Genomic DNA, 19,312 nt, shown 5'->3' with positions numbered 1-19,312 from the left:
TTGCAACAATTTACAGGCAACTGACTAATCTGGAAAATAGCTTAAAATGACCCAATACCATAAAAGATCAAAGTAGTGTTGACTTTAACCAGAACAAAAAGGGTTGCTGCCTTGTTCTAGATGCAGTCTGAGCAGTAAGACTCGTGACATAACTTAGCCGCTGCTTCCCTGGCCTGAAAAAGACAACAAAGGCCAAAGTGCATGGGCTTGGCTCTTATGACATAAACTCTGTGTCACTTACAGGTGGACACTCGATGCCTGCCTCGCCAACAGACCTGCATCTCCTTTTCAGGAATTCCCTTTCCTTTTCCAAATCCAACACTGCCATCAACTGGCCATATTGAATGCGCATGGTCAACACTGCTTGTAGCTTCAGGAACCAACTGGTGGCAACAGGAATGTTGCTGTGGGAGCTGTCTACCAAAGGAGTATTTAAAGGAAGACCAACAATAAACAAGATGAATCAGGAACAAATAAGGCAAGTTGCTTTTAAGTGGCAAATTTATTTGGCAAACAATTTCTCAGCTTCCCATTGTCAACTCTCCACAGAAAAGAAACACGAAATCAACAAAATCGAGGATAGCTGCTTTTGAAAATTTCTAAATTTTCCTGCTGTTACAGTGGGCAGAATTTTCCAGTCCTGCCCACCTGCCCCAGGACTGGAAATTCCCATCCCAAGACAATGGACCTTTTGTTTGTCCTCTGAATTCTCTGTCCACTCCTCAACAAATTCTGCAGTTGGTGGGCGGGAACAGACAATTTAGACCATCTACATTAATTATCGCAGTAAAGACTTGGAAATTTGTGGAACAGCAAGATGGAATCAGCATCATAGATCTTTTCTCTTTATTCCTCTCCTTGGTGCCTCTGTTTGAATTGTTACCAGTTGCATAGGAGAGGAATATGGCTTGATGTTACGAACATACTCTCTCTCATTGCTCTTCGCCTCAAACTAAAACTAATCCATTCACATCCTCTTCAATAATTTGATTTGATTTATTATGATGGCACAATGGTTAGCACTGCTGCCTTACAGCGCTAGGGACTTGGGTTCAATTTCCGGCTTGGTTCAATGTCCGTGTAGAGTCTACATGCTCTCCCCCTGTGTCTACGTGATTTCCTCCGGATGTTTTGGTTTCCTCCCACAGTCCGAAAAACGTGCTGGTTAGGTGGATTGGGCAAGCTAAATTCTCCCTCAGTGTACCCAAATAGGCACCAGAGCGTGGTGACTAGGGAATTTTTCATTGTACGTTAACATAAGCCTGCTTGTGACATTAATTTAAAAAAAGTAAATTATTGTCACATGTATTAGTGTATAGTGAAAAGTATTGTCTCTTGTGCACTATACAGACAAAGCACACCTTACATAGAGAAGGAAAGGAGAGAGAGTGCAGAATGTAGTGTTACAGTCATAGCTAGGTGCAGAGAAAGATCAACTTAATACGAGGTAGGTCTTTTCAGAAGTCCGATGGCAGCAGGGAAGAAGTTGTTCTTGAGTCAGTTGTTACATGACCTCAGACTTTTGTATCTTTTTTTCCACTAGAAGGTGAAGAGAGTGCTTGGGGTCCTTGAATATGCTGGCTGCTTTGCTGAGGCAGCAGGAAGAGTAGACAGAGTCAATGGATGGGAGGCTTGTTTGGGTGATGGACTGGGCTTCTGTCACAACCCTTTGTAGCTTCTTGTGGTCTTGGACAGAGCAGAAGCCAAATCAAGCTGTGATCCAGCCAGAAAAATTGCTTTCTATGGTGCATCTATAAAAATTGGTGAGAGTCATAATGGACATGCCAAACTTCCTTAGCCTCCTGAAAACATAGAGATGTTGGTGGGTTTTCCAAACTATAGCGCCAATGTGATGGGACCAGGACAGGATGTTGGTCACCTGGACACCCAGAAACTTGAAGTTTTTGACCATTTTCACTTTGTCCCCATTGAGGTAGACAGGGGCATGTCATCCACTACACTTCCTGAAGTGAATGACTATATCCTTTGTTTTATTGACATTAAAGGAGAGATTATTGTTGTCACAATTGTTCACCAGACTCTCTACCTCATTCCTGTACTCTGTCTCGTCATTGTCTGAGACCCAACCCACTATGCTGGTATCATCAGCAAGCTTGAAAATGGAATTGAAAGGGAATTTGGCCACACAGTCATAGGTGTATAAGGAATATAGTAAGGGGTTGAGAACACAGCCTTACAGGGCACCGGTGTTGAGGGTGATCACGGAGGAAGTGTTGTGGCCTAGCCTTAATAATTGTGGTCTTGAGTTAGGAAGCCTAGAATCCAGTTGCAAAAAGAGGCACCAAGCCCAAAGTCACAGAGCTTGGAGATGAGTTTTGTAGAAATAATAGTGTTGAAGGTCGAGATATGATCAATAAATAGGAGTCTGACATAGGTGACCTTGTTATCTAGGAGTTCCAGGGTTGAGTGCAGGGCCAGGCAGATAGCATCTGCAGTGGACCTCTTGTGGCGATAGGCGAACTGTAGTGGATTCAGGCAATCTGGGAGGCTGGAATTAGTTCGTGCCATGACTAATTTTTTGAAGTACCAATTTGCATTGATCATTTACCCATCCACTTTGCGAACACAGTGCTGTTTCCTATTTCCTTCCTCATTGTTTGCATGCCTCCGAATAAAATATGTAGGAGGGCAATTTTCACTTATAGATGGAATCTTGCACTAATGCATTAGCCACTTGCTACTCATGTCACTCAGTTTTCCTTGCATTGACTTCAATGAAAAAGGTAATTGTAGGACATATCATCAGCAGCTAAACCATTCTGGCAAGTTCTCACCGGCACCAAAAATGTATGTTATTCCCCCGGGGGTTCACCCACAACTAGGCTAGTTAGAGGAATAACACTTGCCTCCCTCCAGGCATTTGGTACAATTTCCATTGTAGTAAAATATGGGAGCATTTTCATTGAAAGTCATCCCTACCGTGCTGAAGAGATCATTTGACCCATCGAGTCTGCACCAACTCTGACAGATTATCTTATCCCGGCCCTCTCCCCTGGCCTATTCCTGTAACCTACACATTTACCATGGCTAATCCATCTAACCTAGACACCTTTGGACAGTAAGGGGCAATTTAGCATGGCCAATCCACCTAACCTTCATGTCTTTGGACTGTGAGAGGAGACCGTAGCACCGGGAGGAAAACCTCTCAGACACGGGAGGAATATGCAAACTCCACACAGACAGTCATCCGAGGCCAGAACTGAACCCGGGTCCCTGACACTGTGAGGCAGCAGTGTTAATCACTGTGCCACCCAAACTACCCTGGTCATAGTTTGTGATAAGAGGGTTCTGCTCTTGGATCTTATTGTAAATAGAGAGCAGGGAACAGTTACACATTTAGAACGACAAAGTATACTGTCAAATTTTTCAAAACATTGCAAAAAATGTTCCCCACCCCACATAGAAAACCAGACAAAGTGGGAATAAATGGGGGAAATGTGAAACATTAAATAATAAGATATGGCCAATAATATGTATTCTTTTAGATAGAGATTCCACAGTATTGTTATCTCCCATTGTACAACAAACTTTTCATTGAATAAATCAAGGAAGAGGAGAGCTGTTGTCTCTCCAGTACTCACAGAAGTCTTGGCTGCCTTCTTTTTGACCTGAACCTTCCAATCATACCACTTGTTGTGCACTTCAAACTACTCTCAACCTGCTTGATAGCTATGCTCAGTTTCTGAGTGATGTTTTGCCAGTTACTTTTGGCAACATAATGAATCTCCTGCTGCATGAAGTCTGAATTCTTGGAGGCAATAAAGATGGACAAAGCATCATTCAGAACTGAATGATTCATACATGTATCTCTACTTCCTCCAGAATGACCTGCAACTACTTATCTGAATTTATTCTCCTAATTTTTGAAGAGGAAAGAAATATAGAGTCCTCTGCAGTCCTCTTGAACATCTTGCTCAATTTAAGTCCATCCTCTAAATTAGAAATTATACTGATTTCTTTGTCATTTTTATTCACTTCAACATCCAAAGGGCAGGAAACTACTGATTAATGAACATAGCTTGCATGAATGGAAGAAAATTAATTGTTTATGTCAGCTCAGACATCCCATTTTGACATTTTATTATATGTGTGTAAGGACTGATATGATTGAATGATAGTTATAATATTACATTTTCAGCTCTCAGACATAATAGAATAGGCATTTGAGTGATGGACTAAGGTTTTTTAATTGGCATCAGTGCTCTTGGATGGGCAGGTTATCTGGAAAGAAACTACAATTTAATTGGTGACATAGAATATGACTTCTGAACAAAACTCCGTGGTAACGATATTGAGAGCGCTGATAAATGCATTGTAATTGTTCTTTCAATACTTCTTGGAGTTGGGGCCAGTAGAAAGAATAATGTTTTAATTTAGGGGGAAATGTTATAAGTAGCAGAAAGAGGAGATCAATGTTACCCTAATGCGTATTTAGCTCATTCTGGAGCAAGTACATGATTGTAGAAAAGAAGATAAGGATTCATTCAATAATTGATCCCAATTACAGAAATCAATTTCGAACATGCTGTAAAAGGGAGGGCTGGAAATCTTAATATTCATGAGTAGATTTCTAACGGTGATATACTTTAAATAGAGCGTTTGCATTATTTGATAGCTTTTACCGTGTATTATCTGTACCATTCTGAATTATGTTTCATTATATTTACTTCATTTGGATTAAAATTGAATTTGAGTAGGATTATAGGTAAGCATTTTAAGAACACTTTCCTTAAAAGGAAGAGCTATTTTATGATGGGATAATTGCTTTCTATTTATAGATGAAACTCATGTTTACCATTCATGCACAACATAATCCTACTTTGGAGAGATCAACATTTGAAACTTTAGTGGAACCAACATTTCTAGTTTACATTTTGTTCACTTATTTATCTGCAATATAGGTAGATCTAGGCATGGACAACCTTCTCAAAGGAATCATAAGAGATATGTATCATTTGAATTTTAATCATGCTACTTATAAAAGATATGTGTTAGGAGCAGGAGTAGATCATCGACTCCTCGAGCTTTCTCTAAAGTTTAGTAAGATCATGGCTGATTTAACCATAATCTCAACTTCACATTCCTGTTTACCCCCAATAATATTTCAACCCATTACTTATCAAGAATATATCTACTCATGCCTGAAAGATATTCAAAACTCTGCATTTACTATCTTCAGAGGGAGGCAATTCTAACGTCTCACAATCCTCTGAAAAATGTATATCCTCATCGCTGCCTTAAATGAGTGATGCCTTATTTTTAAACAATGTCCCCTAGTCCTATACTCTCCCACAAGAGGAAACATCTTTTCCATCCTAAGTCGCCTCTTATTCTTTTAAACTCCAGCAGATGTTAGCTGAGCCTGTTTCGGCCTTTCCTCATAAGACAACCTGCTCATTCCAGTTTTTAGACTAGTAAACCTTCTCTGAACTGTTGCTGATGCATTTAAATCTTTTCTTAAATAATAAGAACAATGCTGCACACAATACCCCAGAGATGGGCCTATACAACTCAAGCATAACCTCCCTACTTTGTATTTAATTCCCCTTGCAATAAACAATCATATTCTATTAGCTTTGCTAAAGTCTTGCTGCACCTGCATGTAAACTTTTTACAATTTATGCGTTAGGTAAGTGATTCCGATCTTTTTCAGTAATACAGCACATTTCAGTGAGACAAACAATTCCATGGCATACCCACTAAGACTCTATCTCCACTCCCCTCACTAAAATCCTGCTATTTACAGCCAGTTCTTCTGGCTGAAGTCTCATTCTTTCTACCCATCTCTATTTGCTGAAACATCATTGCCCACAGTCCATCTCCCCTAGATGAAGTCTCTTTCAATCCTGCTGTCTGCGCTGAAAGTCTCTTCAGAGCCCCACTGTCCTCTGTGAAATATGTTTCTTCACACCGCACTCCCAAAAACTAACCTGTTTCCCTTTCCTTCCCAACCACAACCCAAGCAGAGAATTAAGGGACATTTTATACAGTTAGACCATAAGACTATAAGATGCAGGAGCAGATTTAGGCCACTCAGCCCATTGAGTCTACTCCACCATTCAATCATGGCTGATATTTTTCTCATTCCCATTCTCTTGCCTTTTCCCCATAACCCCTGATCCCCTTATTAATCAAGAACCTGTCTATTTCTGTCTTAAAGACATTCAATGACCTGGCCTCCACAGCCTTCTGCAGCAAACTGTTCCACAGATTCACCACTCTCTGGCTGAAGAAATTCTTCCTCATTTCTGCTATAAAGGATCCTCCCTTTAGCCTGAAGTTGTTCCCTCTGGTTATAGTTTTTCTACTAGTGGAAACACCCTCTCCATGTCCACTCTATCCAGGCCTTGCAGTATCCTATAAGTCATTACAGCTTCCCTTGCCCAAGCTGTGGCCACACTAATCTTAGAGATCAAAAACAAATTGTAGGAAGTTTTCTTAGATTGAATTCCCTCAAAAAAAAGATTTTGGGCAATTCTAAAGAATCATCTTTCACAACAATGCTTTCAAATTATTTCAATCAATAATTGTGAACATAACTGCACAACAGCCACTCACATAAACCAAGTGGCCCCATTCCACTTTGGTAAGCCTCCTGCCCTTATTTTAAACATTTCCAACAAATATTTTTCCATCTTCACTCTTTGAATTCCTGATACGGATCAGCTTGGACAGTAGGGGTTGGACATACTCATGCATCTCCAGTTCCCTAATTAGAGAGTATTGGCTGTTTGTGCTCGATTACAGCGAGTAATACCCAGGACGAGCTTTTCCAGCCCCGTCCGCTGACAGGATTTGTCTGTCCTACTGAAAGTCAATGGGTTTGTGGCTGGGCTGGCTGAATCTTCTGTGGTGGGTTCCTGTCATGACTGGCCCAGATAATCACAACCCTAGCCCTGTTCTGCTCATTACTGACAGCCACAGCTTCATCCTTTCAATATATTGCTGGCACTCAGAATAAACAATAAGGAATCATTTCAAATAGCTGATAGATGACCAGAGACAGATTTAAGGTAATTGGCAGGGGTAAAAAACAGTGAGTAGTTAGGATTTAAAGTGGGGAGCCTGACAGGATGATGGATACCAGATTCGAGGGCGGCACAGTAGCACAGTGGTTAGCACTGCTGCTTCACAGCTCCAGGGACCTGGGTTCGATGTCCGGCTTGGGTCACTGTCTGTGTGGAATTTGCACATTCTCCTCGTGTCTGTGTGGGTTTCCGCCAGGTGCTCTGGTTTACTCCCACCGTCTAAAGATGTGTGGGTTAGGTTGATTGGCCATGCTAAAAGTTGCCCCTTAGAGTCCTAAAATGCGTAGATTAGAGGGAATAGTGGGTAAATATATAGGGATATGGGCGCAGGTGGGATTGTGCTCAGTGCAGACTCAATGGGCCTAATGGCCTCCCTCTGCACCGTAGGGTTTCTATGATTTCGAAAGGGAATTGGATAAACACTTGAATAAGATAAAATATTGCAAGGACATAGGGAAAAAGGTGGACAATGGGACCAAATGGATTATTCTTCACAAGAATCAACACACACTCCATGGGGTGAATGGCCTCTCTTGTGTTGAATTGATTCCGTCCTCCTTCAAGTAATTGTTGCCTGGAAAGGAAGCATTTGGAATAGCCGTATCTCTGTAGGTCCAGCACACACCATTCAGATAGAATCAAATTAAACACATTGCAGAAAGTTAGAAGATGCTTTCAAAAGCAGATGTTTTTTAGAACAAGGTTCCCTGATGATTGTAGTCCTGTATTGCCAAAATATTTTGCAACATATTATTATTTGAATTTGACATCAACAGATCATTGCAGTAGAGACAATGTCATGTAAAGAGTGCCAATTCAATCTAACTTCAATACCTAAATATTTCCCCTAGATCTGATATTAGTGCCCTCCGTGATACAAAGACAAGAGGCATCACACCTGTAATGGTCTTTTTGAGAATGTTTGCCAGTGATAATATTAAACAGACATGAAAACAGAAAGCAGGTCATCACCATTGAAACAAATTGGCCAAAGTTTAAGGTAAATAAACTGACACATACTGCTCCAAAGCGTTTAGTCCAGATACATTAAACAACGGATTTAACAATCACATCTTCATTCATTCATGGGTTGTGGGTGTCACTTATTTCCCATCCTTGAGAAGTTACCACATCTTTCAGGTAAAACACAAGAATAACAAATGGGTAAGTTATTTAACATTAATTAATTTGTTGGGCAGGTGAAAAACTGGAGAACACGCAGATCTAGATTAGATCACCTTTAAAATAAGCAATTAAAATCCAGTCAGGATCTTACCATATATTGTTGAAAAGCAATTTTACACGGTGACCTCCATGCTACTATTAGGAGATAAATAATGTCGGGGGACTACTTAGTTACAGGATGATATCACAATTTCATATTGTTGATCGTGTAACAAGAACACTGCTAGGAAGTGTGGCATAAATAATACTCAGAGCTTTGGATATCTGAAAAATTGCAATTCGCTCTGTTAGAGCATTCCTATCCCATATTTCTGTTGAAGTCATTCCATGTATGGGAAGGAACACGAGCCCCCTCCAGTCGGGGTCAACAGTTTGGAGGCAAAACTTTTTGAGACAAGCAGATGGGTGGAGATTAGGAAAGAAATTCAAACCTAATCACTGACTGAATGGATGACATTGCTTACAATCTAAAGCAGCAATTTTAACCACTACACTGGGATATTATTGGGATGAGTGAAATTGCTCGGGAGACAGGAGGTGGGAAAGAATAAATCATATGAATGAAAATGATTTGCTGATTTGTGGGTTATGGATAGAAAAATTAAAATCTTATTAATTCGAGTCAATTTAAAAACATTAGAAATGTTTTAGAAACCACAAGCCAATCATTGGATTGAAATAAAACTGAAAGAAGTCTATTTTATTCAAACAATCGTCAAGTCTGAAAAAAAGTGTTTTACCACACAGTTAGTCAAACTGGCTGAGCTGGTGCAAGGATCTATCATAGTTAAGGAAGGAACAAGTAGCTTCTTATATATAAGATGTACAGTGTATGAAAGCACATAGAATCCACAGACAAATCCCACAAAATTAGAAGAAGCAATAATTTCTCAAAATCCTTCCTTAATCATCAAAATTTCATCATGTAACCGTGTCCAAGATGGAAAAGAGAATTTTAGATATAATGGCTTCACTGACTCTTACCCTATTTATTAAATGTCAGGAGGTCGGGTTTAGTTCTTCTTCAAATTCTAATTTTAAATGCTATCTTTCTTTCAGCTTCCAATAAGGCAGTGTTTTAATTTGGCAAATGAACATAAAAGCAAGGATGAGTGGATTATATACGAGAGATATCAACATAACACGATTTAGTGAGGAATTTATTCAGATCCTTAAATCTCCATTAACAGTTTAGTTTTCACAGAACTCCCTCTCCACCAGAACTGTGCCAGTCTCAAAAGGAAATATTGTACCTTTGCATACTTGGACAATTCTCATGCCTTACTAGTGTGATGATGCATGCTGTTTGAAAACCACTGCGCAAGCACACTCGGATTCCTCTGCATCTCAGAGCTCTGCAATCTCTCACCACTGAGATAATATGCTTCTATTTTTATTCTTACTGCCAAAATGGACAACTTCACATATTCCCATATTATACTCCATTTACCAGATCCTTGCCCACTCACCTAATTTATCCATATCCTTTTGCAACCTTCTTACATCCTCTTCGCACCCTACTTTCCTGCCTACCTTTGTGTTGATAGCAAATTTAGCAACCTTGTCATTGAACACTTCACCCAAATCATTTAAATAAATTGTAAAGAGTTGTGCACCCAGCATGACCCTTATGGCACACCATCCATCACATCCTTTCAACCAACCTCTTCTCTTCCTATCAACTAGCCAATCTTCTATCCATGCCAATATGCTAGCTCAGTTGGCTGAACAGCTGGTTAGAGATGCGGAGCAATGGCAACAGTGTGGGTTCAATTCCTGCATTGGCTGAAGTTATTCATTAAGACGCTGCCTTCTCAACCTTGCCCCTCACCTGAGGTGTGATGATCTCAGGTTCAGCCAGTAGTTATCTTTTTACATACATAGACTCTTAAAAAAGTTTTATTATGTTGATTCTGGAGTTTTACTCACTATATGACCTGACTATACAAAAGCCTGGAGACAGTCTCACACCATTTGAAGAATGACTGAGGAGAAATGTCTTCACCGAGAGAATGGTAAACCTGTAGAACTTGCTGCCACAGAAAGAGGCCAAATCATTGTATGCTTTCAAGAAGGAGTTAGATATAACTCTTCTGGCGAAGGGGATCAAAGGATATGGTGGTGGTGGGGGTGGGGGAGGGTTGGGGGGTGGAGGTGTGATCAGGCTACTGAGTTGGATGATCAGCTATGGTGGATCAGGCTGCAAGGACCAAATAGCCAACTCCTATTTTCTATGTCTCCATTTATGCTACACACAGATACATTTTATTTTCCACATCCTTTTGAAGGCGACAGTAATTTTAATGTGCAAAAAAACTGCTGGAAAGAATGCCACGTGGATAATGTAATTGCAAGTTCAGACCATAAATGCCCTAAAGTGGTGGGACTTCCCAGAGGACAGTTTGCAGGATTGTTGAGGTGCATCAAAATCTCTGAGGTTGGCCAACAATTGGGAATTAGATCTCAATAGATCATTTGAACAAGGTGCCAATGCCACAGACTATTCTTATTGAGAATCTCTAATTTCAACCTATTGCTTTGCTGGCAACAGTTCAATGGTAACTCTGATCTGGAGGAGAATGGGAAGGGAGCAATTGTTGGCAACAGCAGTGCTGAGGAATTACATTCTTCCTTAATCCATGTAAGGTCTGAATGTTCTCCCCCTTTTGATGGCAATTCTGGACCATGTCCAACCCGGAAAACCTGGCGAAGCAGGCACGCACCTTCTGTTCGGGGCAACCCAATATACCTGAATGGATTCTAAAGTATGTTACGTTCCTCATTATCATATTCAAAGGGTCCAATGTCTATTTCATAGAAGCATAGAATTCCTATACTGCAGAAAGAGGCCATTTCCCACCGAGTCTGCACAGACAACAATCTTATCAAGACCCTGTCCCATAACCCCATATACTTACTCTGCTAATCTCCATGACACTAAGGGAAAATTTATCATGGTCAATCAACCTAAACCACACGTCCTTGGGCTGTGGGAGGAAACCTGACCACCCAGAGGAAGCCCACACAGACACAGGGAGAATGTGCAAACTCCACACAGTCACCTAAGGCTAGAATTGAACCCAGGGCCCCCAACGCTGTGAGGCAGCAGCGCTAATCACTGTGCCATCTCTAAAATTATTGTGTCTGAGGATTACTACTCCATTGACAATGCCATTAAACCACGGCCTCCCTAATTTTTTGGAAGGTTGGCCAACTTAATATTGGGTCAGACATCTTCCAGATATCTTTGCGTTGTATGATAAGCTCATTAAACAGCGGGGTCCAATTTCTGTCTTAAAGTTGCTTAATGATTAGCCTATGTATACATATTATCCATCAAAGCCATTATTATTCCATTCATTGCAAATTCCAGACATGCATCAAATGTGTGCTGCATTACACAAGAGAGCTTAGTGAACAGAATAGTATAATGCACCAGAGGTCTCTTTGGATTGAACACTCATACCTCTAATTGTATTAGTGATATCCTCTGTGAAAATTGAAAGTAATATCAAAATAGGCAAGTCTTAGTGACAGCCAAAAAAGTTCTGGATGCCTGCCAATGCAGAACAGAAAGACTGGAAGCTTTTCAAATGTACCTCAGTTTTTTGCCTCCCTCTGTAATCTTTGCTTTATTGAGGAATCCATTTTTCTCCAGTGGTTGCAGACACTGAAATTAACAGAAAAGGACACAGATGAAAACGAACCACATAAATTGTGAATGTGAACATAGTGAAAACGATAGTTCAGTGATATCAAGGTCAATCAGTATTTATTAGTGTCACAAATAGACGCTACAATGAAGCTACTGTGAAAAGTTCCTCGTTGCCATATTCCAGTGCCTGTTGGGTACACTGAGGGAGGACTTAGCATGGCCAATGCACCAGCATGGCCAGTATGTCTTTCACACTATGGGAGGAAACCAGAGCTCCCAGAGGAAATCCGTGCAGACACAGGGAGAACATGCAGACTCTGCACAGACAGTGACCCAAGCCTGGAATCGAACCTAAGTCCTTGGCACTCTGAGGCAGCAGTACGAATCGCTCTGCCATCGTGCCGCCCATGACAATTCTTACACATTTCTACATTTAAAGATCCAGTCATGAAAATGTTTTTTTCTGAGCACATTTGAATAATGATATAAATTACTTGTCCAGGTGATGCAGTGAAGAAGTGTTGTACTGTTTTCCTGAGGATACATTAAACCAAGGGTGTGTCTCCTCTCTCAGATGGAAGTAAAAACAAGAGAATTCTCCCCAGTGTCATGGCTACTATTTAGTCCTCAAACAATATTATTAAAGTAAATTCTCTGGTCAAATTGCAGTTGGTGGGAGCTTGCTTGTGCAAATTGGCTGCTATGTTTACTACATTGCAATAATAACTGCACTTCAAAAGTCTTTTATTGGATATGAAGCATGTTGGCATATCCTAAGGTTGTGAAAGGAGCAAAGTGAATGAATGTCCTCTCTTTCACACTATTAAACCGTATAATTAGGAAATACATTTGTAACTGAGGCTGTTTGTACCAAGCGCTGCAAAAATATGATTCTCGCTTCCGACTTTACTGATGTGTGACACACATTTTAGAACCTGTTTTAAACAAGTATGCTATTCATAGGCAATCCAGTTATATTGAATTGTGTGAATCACTTCAGGGAGATCTAAGATGGAATCCAAAGTTTGTGCAACTGTCTGTACTCACAGGTAACATAAATATAGCACAAGGACAGAAAATGCTGTAAAATCTCAGCAGGTCTGACAGCATTTGTGGAGAGAGAATAGAGCCAATGTTTTGAGTCTGGATGACCCTTTGTCAGAGCTGAAGACAAAGAAAATCAGATAAGATTTGTACTATGAGGGTGAGGGGTTGGTGGGGGGGGGGTGGGGCAAGAGTGTTGGGAGGCTGTAAGTGATAGGACTGGCAGAAACAAAAAGGCAAAGGGAATGTAAATGGTGATGATAAAGACTGAGAATGGTGCTTAGAGTGTCCATTAAGAGATTGGAATACATGAATGGCAGAACAAAGGTGCAGAACTGAAGAATATGGGATTTGGCCCTAACAGGGTGGGGATGGGAATGGGAAGCAAGATGCAAGGCAAGATTTTGGAAGTGGAAAAATAAAAATAAGAATAAAGTGATAAAAATGGAAGAACAAGATGAAAAGAAGAAACAAAATAAAAGGTAGCATAAATATAACATTGGTAACTGATATTTAGTTATTGATCATTGCCTGTAGGTAGGACAGTAAAAACAATAAGACTGTCCCAGAAAAACAGGATAGGAGATGTTAGTTGGAGGGAGGAGGCACTAGGATGTCATTAATTTGGGAACATGAAGGGGGAGAGCCCAATCTGGTTAACTAGGATTAATTCCTCCATTATAATTAACCATGTCCACCTACTAAAACTTTGTATCGCAGCATGTATCCTGTAAGGATTCAACATGTCAACAACAAACTCCTAAGAGCATGAAAGGCCATTTCCAATTGGAAAGTGACATGGGCCTTGTCACTTTCAATGTGCTGGTGGTACATTGAGATCAACAGCTTTCCACAGCCAAGTTCCAGGTAGAAGAAATTGATGCCGGAACAATCTCGACAGCATGATTAGCATTTGTTGTACTCTACTTACTTCCAGACATGAACAGTGGTCTGGAAATGTACTTCTACTGAGCAAACCACACTTACACATGCCAGAATGAATTAGAGTCTTTCTGACTTTTTCTTTAACAGATATAAGCCTCCAGTTGCCCCATATGTGATGGAAATACATTCAAGTTCAACCTGATGACAAGCAAACTAATTCTTCCACTTACCGACTGATCCACCATGCCAGTAATTTCGGAAAGATTGTGCTGAGAATGGTTTCGCCTATGACGGGACACCTGCAAGACAAAACCAAAAAAAACCCTAATTTTTATTCAGATTTACCACCTAGCCAGCCAGTGTAACATCACCCCGAAGAGCAAAAGCCATTGAATATACGCACATTGATCTGACATTCCCAGCCAGCAGTTGAGATACTGGCATTATGATATGTCGGAGAATAGTGCAGAGTCGGAATCAGCACATGGTGAGTCACTGATCTGAGGGATGGCACAGTGGTACAGTAGTTAGTACTGCTGCTTCACAGTACCAGGGGCCCTGGTTCAATTCCGGACTCGGGTCATTGTCTGTGCGGAGTTTGCACATTCTCCCCTGTTTGCGCGGATTTCCTTCGGATGATCCGGTTTCCTTCCACAGCTCAAAGATGTGCGGGTTAGGTTGATTGGTCATGCTAAATTGACCCTTGTGTCGAGGGATTAGCCGGTTAAATATGTGGGTTATGGGTATACAGCCTGGGTGGGATTGTGGTTGGTCCAGGCTCAATGGATCAGATGGCCTCCTTCCACACTGTAGGCATTCTATGATGCTATTAAATCCCTACAGTACAGAAGAAGACCATTTGATCCATTAAGTCTGCACCGGCTGACAGCATCTGTGGATACAGAAAAGAGCCAATACTTCGAACACGCACACTGCACACGTGCACATACACACAATCGCACCTTCTGCTGCTACAGCAGGCTGGCTGGCCATTTAAGCCCCTCCCCTTCCCCTACAGGCAAGGAATGGTTTAGCCTATTTTTTCATGCACTAAATATATAAAATTTTGGATTTCCACTCGCCCAAAAAATGGGTCAGAAACTCTCCCGTTTTCACCTTGGACTTAGAATCTTTTTGGTAAGATCCTCCTGTGATTCAATGATCTGAAATCTCCTTTGGATCAGCAAATTTTGAGAAAAGTCATAATTGATTATTGACTGAAACCTGGTCAATAGCACCTCAATTTCACTGAATTATACTCATTTGAATGGATAATATGTTCAAGTAATTGCAGTAGTTGAAGCAATAGGTGCATCAATAATTTCACCTGACCACTGGTCACAGGTTTTACACTCCACAGGCTGATCAATTGACTGAATTTGAACAAATTTAAATTGGAATTTAAAGTAATTGTACCATCAGTATGAGAAACATAGATGAGGTTTTGATTGAATGCTGTTCACAGCAGCTATAAGTCATTAATAATGGATTAGTATGATCATAGTTGCTTGTGCACCCTCATTTTTAAAGTTAATTTATTTATGAGTCACAAACAGGTTTACATTAACACTGCAATGAAGTTACTGTGAAAATCCCCTAGTCACCTCACCCCGACCCCTGTTCTGGTTCACTGAGGGAGAATTTAGTATGGCCAATGCACCTAACCAGCACATCTTTGGAATGTGGGAGGAAACCCATGCAGACACAGGGAGAATGTGCAAACTCTGCACAGTGAGCCAAGCCAGGAATCGAACCTGGGTCCGGCACTGTGAGGCAGCAGTGCTCACCACTGTGTCAACGTGCGCCCAATTTTGAACACAATATGATGGGCATCCACAAATGGAAGTAATTGAAGGAAACTTGCCATCCTAACCAGTGAACAGAGACTGCTTCAAGTGAATTGACTCCAGTGCCGACATAAAATATCATGGAAATTCCAGTGTAATGGGATCATTCACTTCAGTTTTAAATTCTGCAATTGCTTGTACTTTTTTCATCAGTTCCAGCTAGATTGTGCTGATATCTGGGTAAAAATCATGTAAAAACTTCACAGCTGGAATCTTATGGCTGTTCACGCCAGTGGGATTTTCCCATCCCACTGCAATGAACGGAGATTTGGCTGGGCGCCAAATTGTGGCATGAATAGCCGATAAGATCGCACCCAACATGGTTTATTTGTAAGACTTTCTTTCTTTAATTATTGAACAAGCAAGTTTCTTGATTTTGCATGTTTAATTGAGCTAAGTAAATTATTCTCTCACATAACTTATGTGTTAAATTTGCTGAAGTAAATTCAATTGAGTCTGGTATGCCAGTTGTGCCTTATGTGCTATGATTCTATAGATATAATTTATGCAAATAATTAGTTTCCCCAACTTTTGGTTCATATATTGAGTCCCTGATCCTCAGAATTTTTTTAATATTCATTTGTGGGATATGGGCATCGCTGGCTGGCCGGCATTTATTGCCCACCCCTAGTTGCCCGAGAGTAATTGAGAGTCAACCACATTGTCGTGGCTCTGGAATCACATATCAGTCAGACCAGGTAAGGATGACAGATTTCCTTCCCTAAAGGAAATCAGTGAACCAGATAGATTTTTCCAACAATCGGCAATGGTAGATTCTTAATTCCAGATTCTTTTTTATTGAATTCAAATTTCACCATCTGACGTGGCGGGATTTGAATCTGAACACCCAGAACATGGGCTGAGTTTCTTGGTTAATAGTCTAGTGATAATACCACCAGGCCATTTCCTCCCCATGATACAACACTCGTGGGGTTCCAGCATTGGATTTTCTTTTTCTTCCAGCATATGATCTTATTTTCATTTTGCATCGACACAAATTATTACGGTTGCCTTTGAATGTATGCTTTGGATATCATTTAATGTATTTTAGATATTTTACTTAATGTTTCCTGTTATCTTACAAATTGCACTTCTTAACATCCTCATGCTCAAAAGCCATTGTAAAAACAAAAAGCAATTGCATTTTTATTAAATATTGCATATAGTTCTTTGTTCAGTATATTCTGGTTCTAATTATTAAACCAACGGCAGTACAAGAGAACATTACCATTCAGATTTTCTGTAAAGACTATTTCTTCTCCAAGCATTTAGACTGCAAAAAATCTTCCCCTAACAATCTATTTTGCTGAATATTATTCATGCATAATATCTTAGTTATAGTTTGTTATGTGACATGGCTTTGTCCCCCAAGTGTTTTCTTACTCCTATTATTGTTCAGCATCTTCAGCAAGACAGCTTCCAAAAGAAATAATGTAGTTTCTGGCAGCTGTTCCTTCAGGGAATTGCAAAAGTGTCAGTTTAAATTTTATACATACTAAACCTTTTTACTGAAGTGTCACTTCACTGTCTTAATACCATATTCACTACATAATTTGCACAGATAAATATGAAATATGTTATCCACTGTGCTTTGATGCATGTTACTCTGTACTACATATTTGTTCTTCCATTAACTCCTACAAGTTTACATCTTGTACTGGATCCCTAGTTACAATAAAGTATTTTTAAATTATTTTGCTAGCTTTCAGGTTGTCTATCCTCATTATTACTTGCTTTCTTCCTCCCTTAGTCGACAAATCAAGCTGATTTTGAATTGATGATTCCTCTACAGTCAGCTTGTTTCTCTGCTCTCATGATCAAATTCTACCCTATCAAAAAGCCCATTTCAGCAGTAGTCAGATTCTTCCATTTAAGGCAACCAAGTTTAGATTTGTATTTATATCCGGTTTTGCAGTTTCTTGGTCGGAGATTTAATGCTCCACTGTGAAGTATTCAAATACATATTTCTGCTGATGGTTTAGCCAGTTTGGAATGTTTTTGTTCAATATTTTCCCAATGCAACAGACCAGATATGAGAATGGGTCTTTCCCTTCACCCATTGCAAACGAGGCTAACATTAAGCACTCATTGAGGTTCACAATGTGAATGCCATAGAAACAAAGATTTATGGCACCAAAAGTGGCCATTCAGCCCATCATGCCTGTGTTTACTCTTTGAAAGAGTGATACTGGGTAAAATCTTACCACAACACAACAGCGTTGTTTCCGGTGCGAAAACCAGCATGACTCTCTCCAGAGAAACTGTTTGGTTTTCTCTCCAGATCTTATGACACTCTAGTATCCACCTGCTTTCCTTCACTACCACCACCGCCCCCCCAGCTGAAAAGACCATCACCGGATTCCCCTGCTCCGCCGTACATTCCCAGCTGCTACCACATCTAAATGAATCCCCCCCTCAACCCATCCCTTCCATGAGGCTCCCACTGGGGCCTGCCCCTTGACACAGGTTGGCACTGCAGGGGGCATTGCCAAGACACTCCCCCAGGAGTTATATTTATTTTTACGATGTAGGGTTAATGTCCAGGAATATCCGGTGGTTGGGGGAGAGGGGAAGGGGGCTTGCAGTGGTGAGCTGGAGGGGGGAGTCCTGGAAAGAGTTCTCATTAATGACATGCTAATGTATTAAAATTAGCTTTCTGCCGTCCAGTGGCGTGTTTCATGCCATTCCAACGGCAAGGGTCTGGTAAGATCGGAACTCGGAATCTCGCCGGCGCAAATTGTGCTCTCTGGATTTTGAGCACACGCTGTCGTTCCAGGGGCTTGTGTTTTATAAATTTCGAGTACAATCTCTGATTTTATATTCGACACTGACATTTGTAAACCCAAGTAACCCATTTCTTAACCACATTATAAACTTGCTCTGCCGCTTTTACGATTATGGACACCAGGATTACTCTGTTCATCTATACCATTCAGAACCATGCCATTTATAATATTTATATAGACTCTAAGGGACAATTTAGCATGGCTAATCCACCCAACCTGCACATCTTTGGACACATGCCAGCCTGAAAAACATCCATTCACCACCACTTCCTGTCACTGAGCCAATTTTGAATCTGTGCAACTTCCCCTTAATTTCAGATGGGTTTCCATCTTCTTAATATGCCCCCTGTGTGGCACTTGAACATCAACTACACGAATCAATCTTCTTTGCTACCTCAAAGAATCCAATCAATTTATTCTAGGCAATTTGCCATTAACAAGTTAATACTCACCAATAGAGTCACCACCAATGCCTTTCTAAATAAAAGTCCATTCTGTTCGTGTTATTGGTTTCCAATGACTTTGCCATCACCAACTGGCTGTGATTTCCTTGTTCATCCCTATCCCTTTCCTAGAATAGTGTATAACATTAACAAGCCTCCAGTTTTTAAGGACTAGTCTTATATCCAATGAGGATTGAAATATTGCGACCAATGCATGTGCTTTTTCCAATTTTGCTTCTCCAGAATCCTAAAGTATCTTCCATCCAGAGCAAACCATTTGTCAACTTTCAGCAATGCTATTTCCTAGGTCATATCTGGCTAGCAGATAGGAGACAGAGGGTGGTGGTTGATGGTAAATATTCGTCATGGAGTTCGGTTACGAGTGGTGTGCCTCAGGGATCTGTTTTGGGGCCACTGC

General features: G+C 40.6%; 1 protein-coding gene across 1 annotated transcript in view; it reads right to left on the bottom strand.

Moving 5' to 3' along the window:
* The window catches only part of arhgap15 (Rho GTPase activating protein 15), a 686,224-nt gene that overhangs the window by 523,910 nt on the left and 143,002 nt on the right, over positions 1-19,312 (bottom strand). The window contains exons 4-5 of the mRNA XM_080199371.1: positions 14,049-14,117; positions 11,834-11,904 (exon numbers count right to left, since the gene is read on the bottom strand). Of these exons, the coding sequence (XP_080055497.1) occupies positions 11,834-11,904; positions 14,049-14,117 (140 nt within the window). The remainder of the gene's footprint in view (positions 1-11,833; positions 11,905-14,048; positions 14,118-19,312) is intronic.

Source organism: Carcharhinus amblyrhynchos, chromosome 11 (genome assembly GCF_965287045.1).
Source record: "Carcharhinus amblyrhynchos chromosome 11, sCarAmb.v2.hapA, whole genome shotgun sequence".
NCBI lineage: Eukaryota > Metazoa > Chordata > Chondrichthyes > Carcharhiniformes > Carcharhinidae > Carcharhinus > Carcharhinus amblyrhynchos.
The sequence above is the reverse complement of the archived record's forward strand: the minus strand, read 5'-3'. Positions and strand labels throughout refer to the sequence as shown.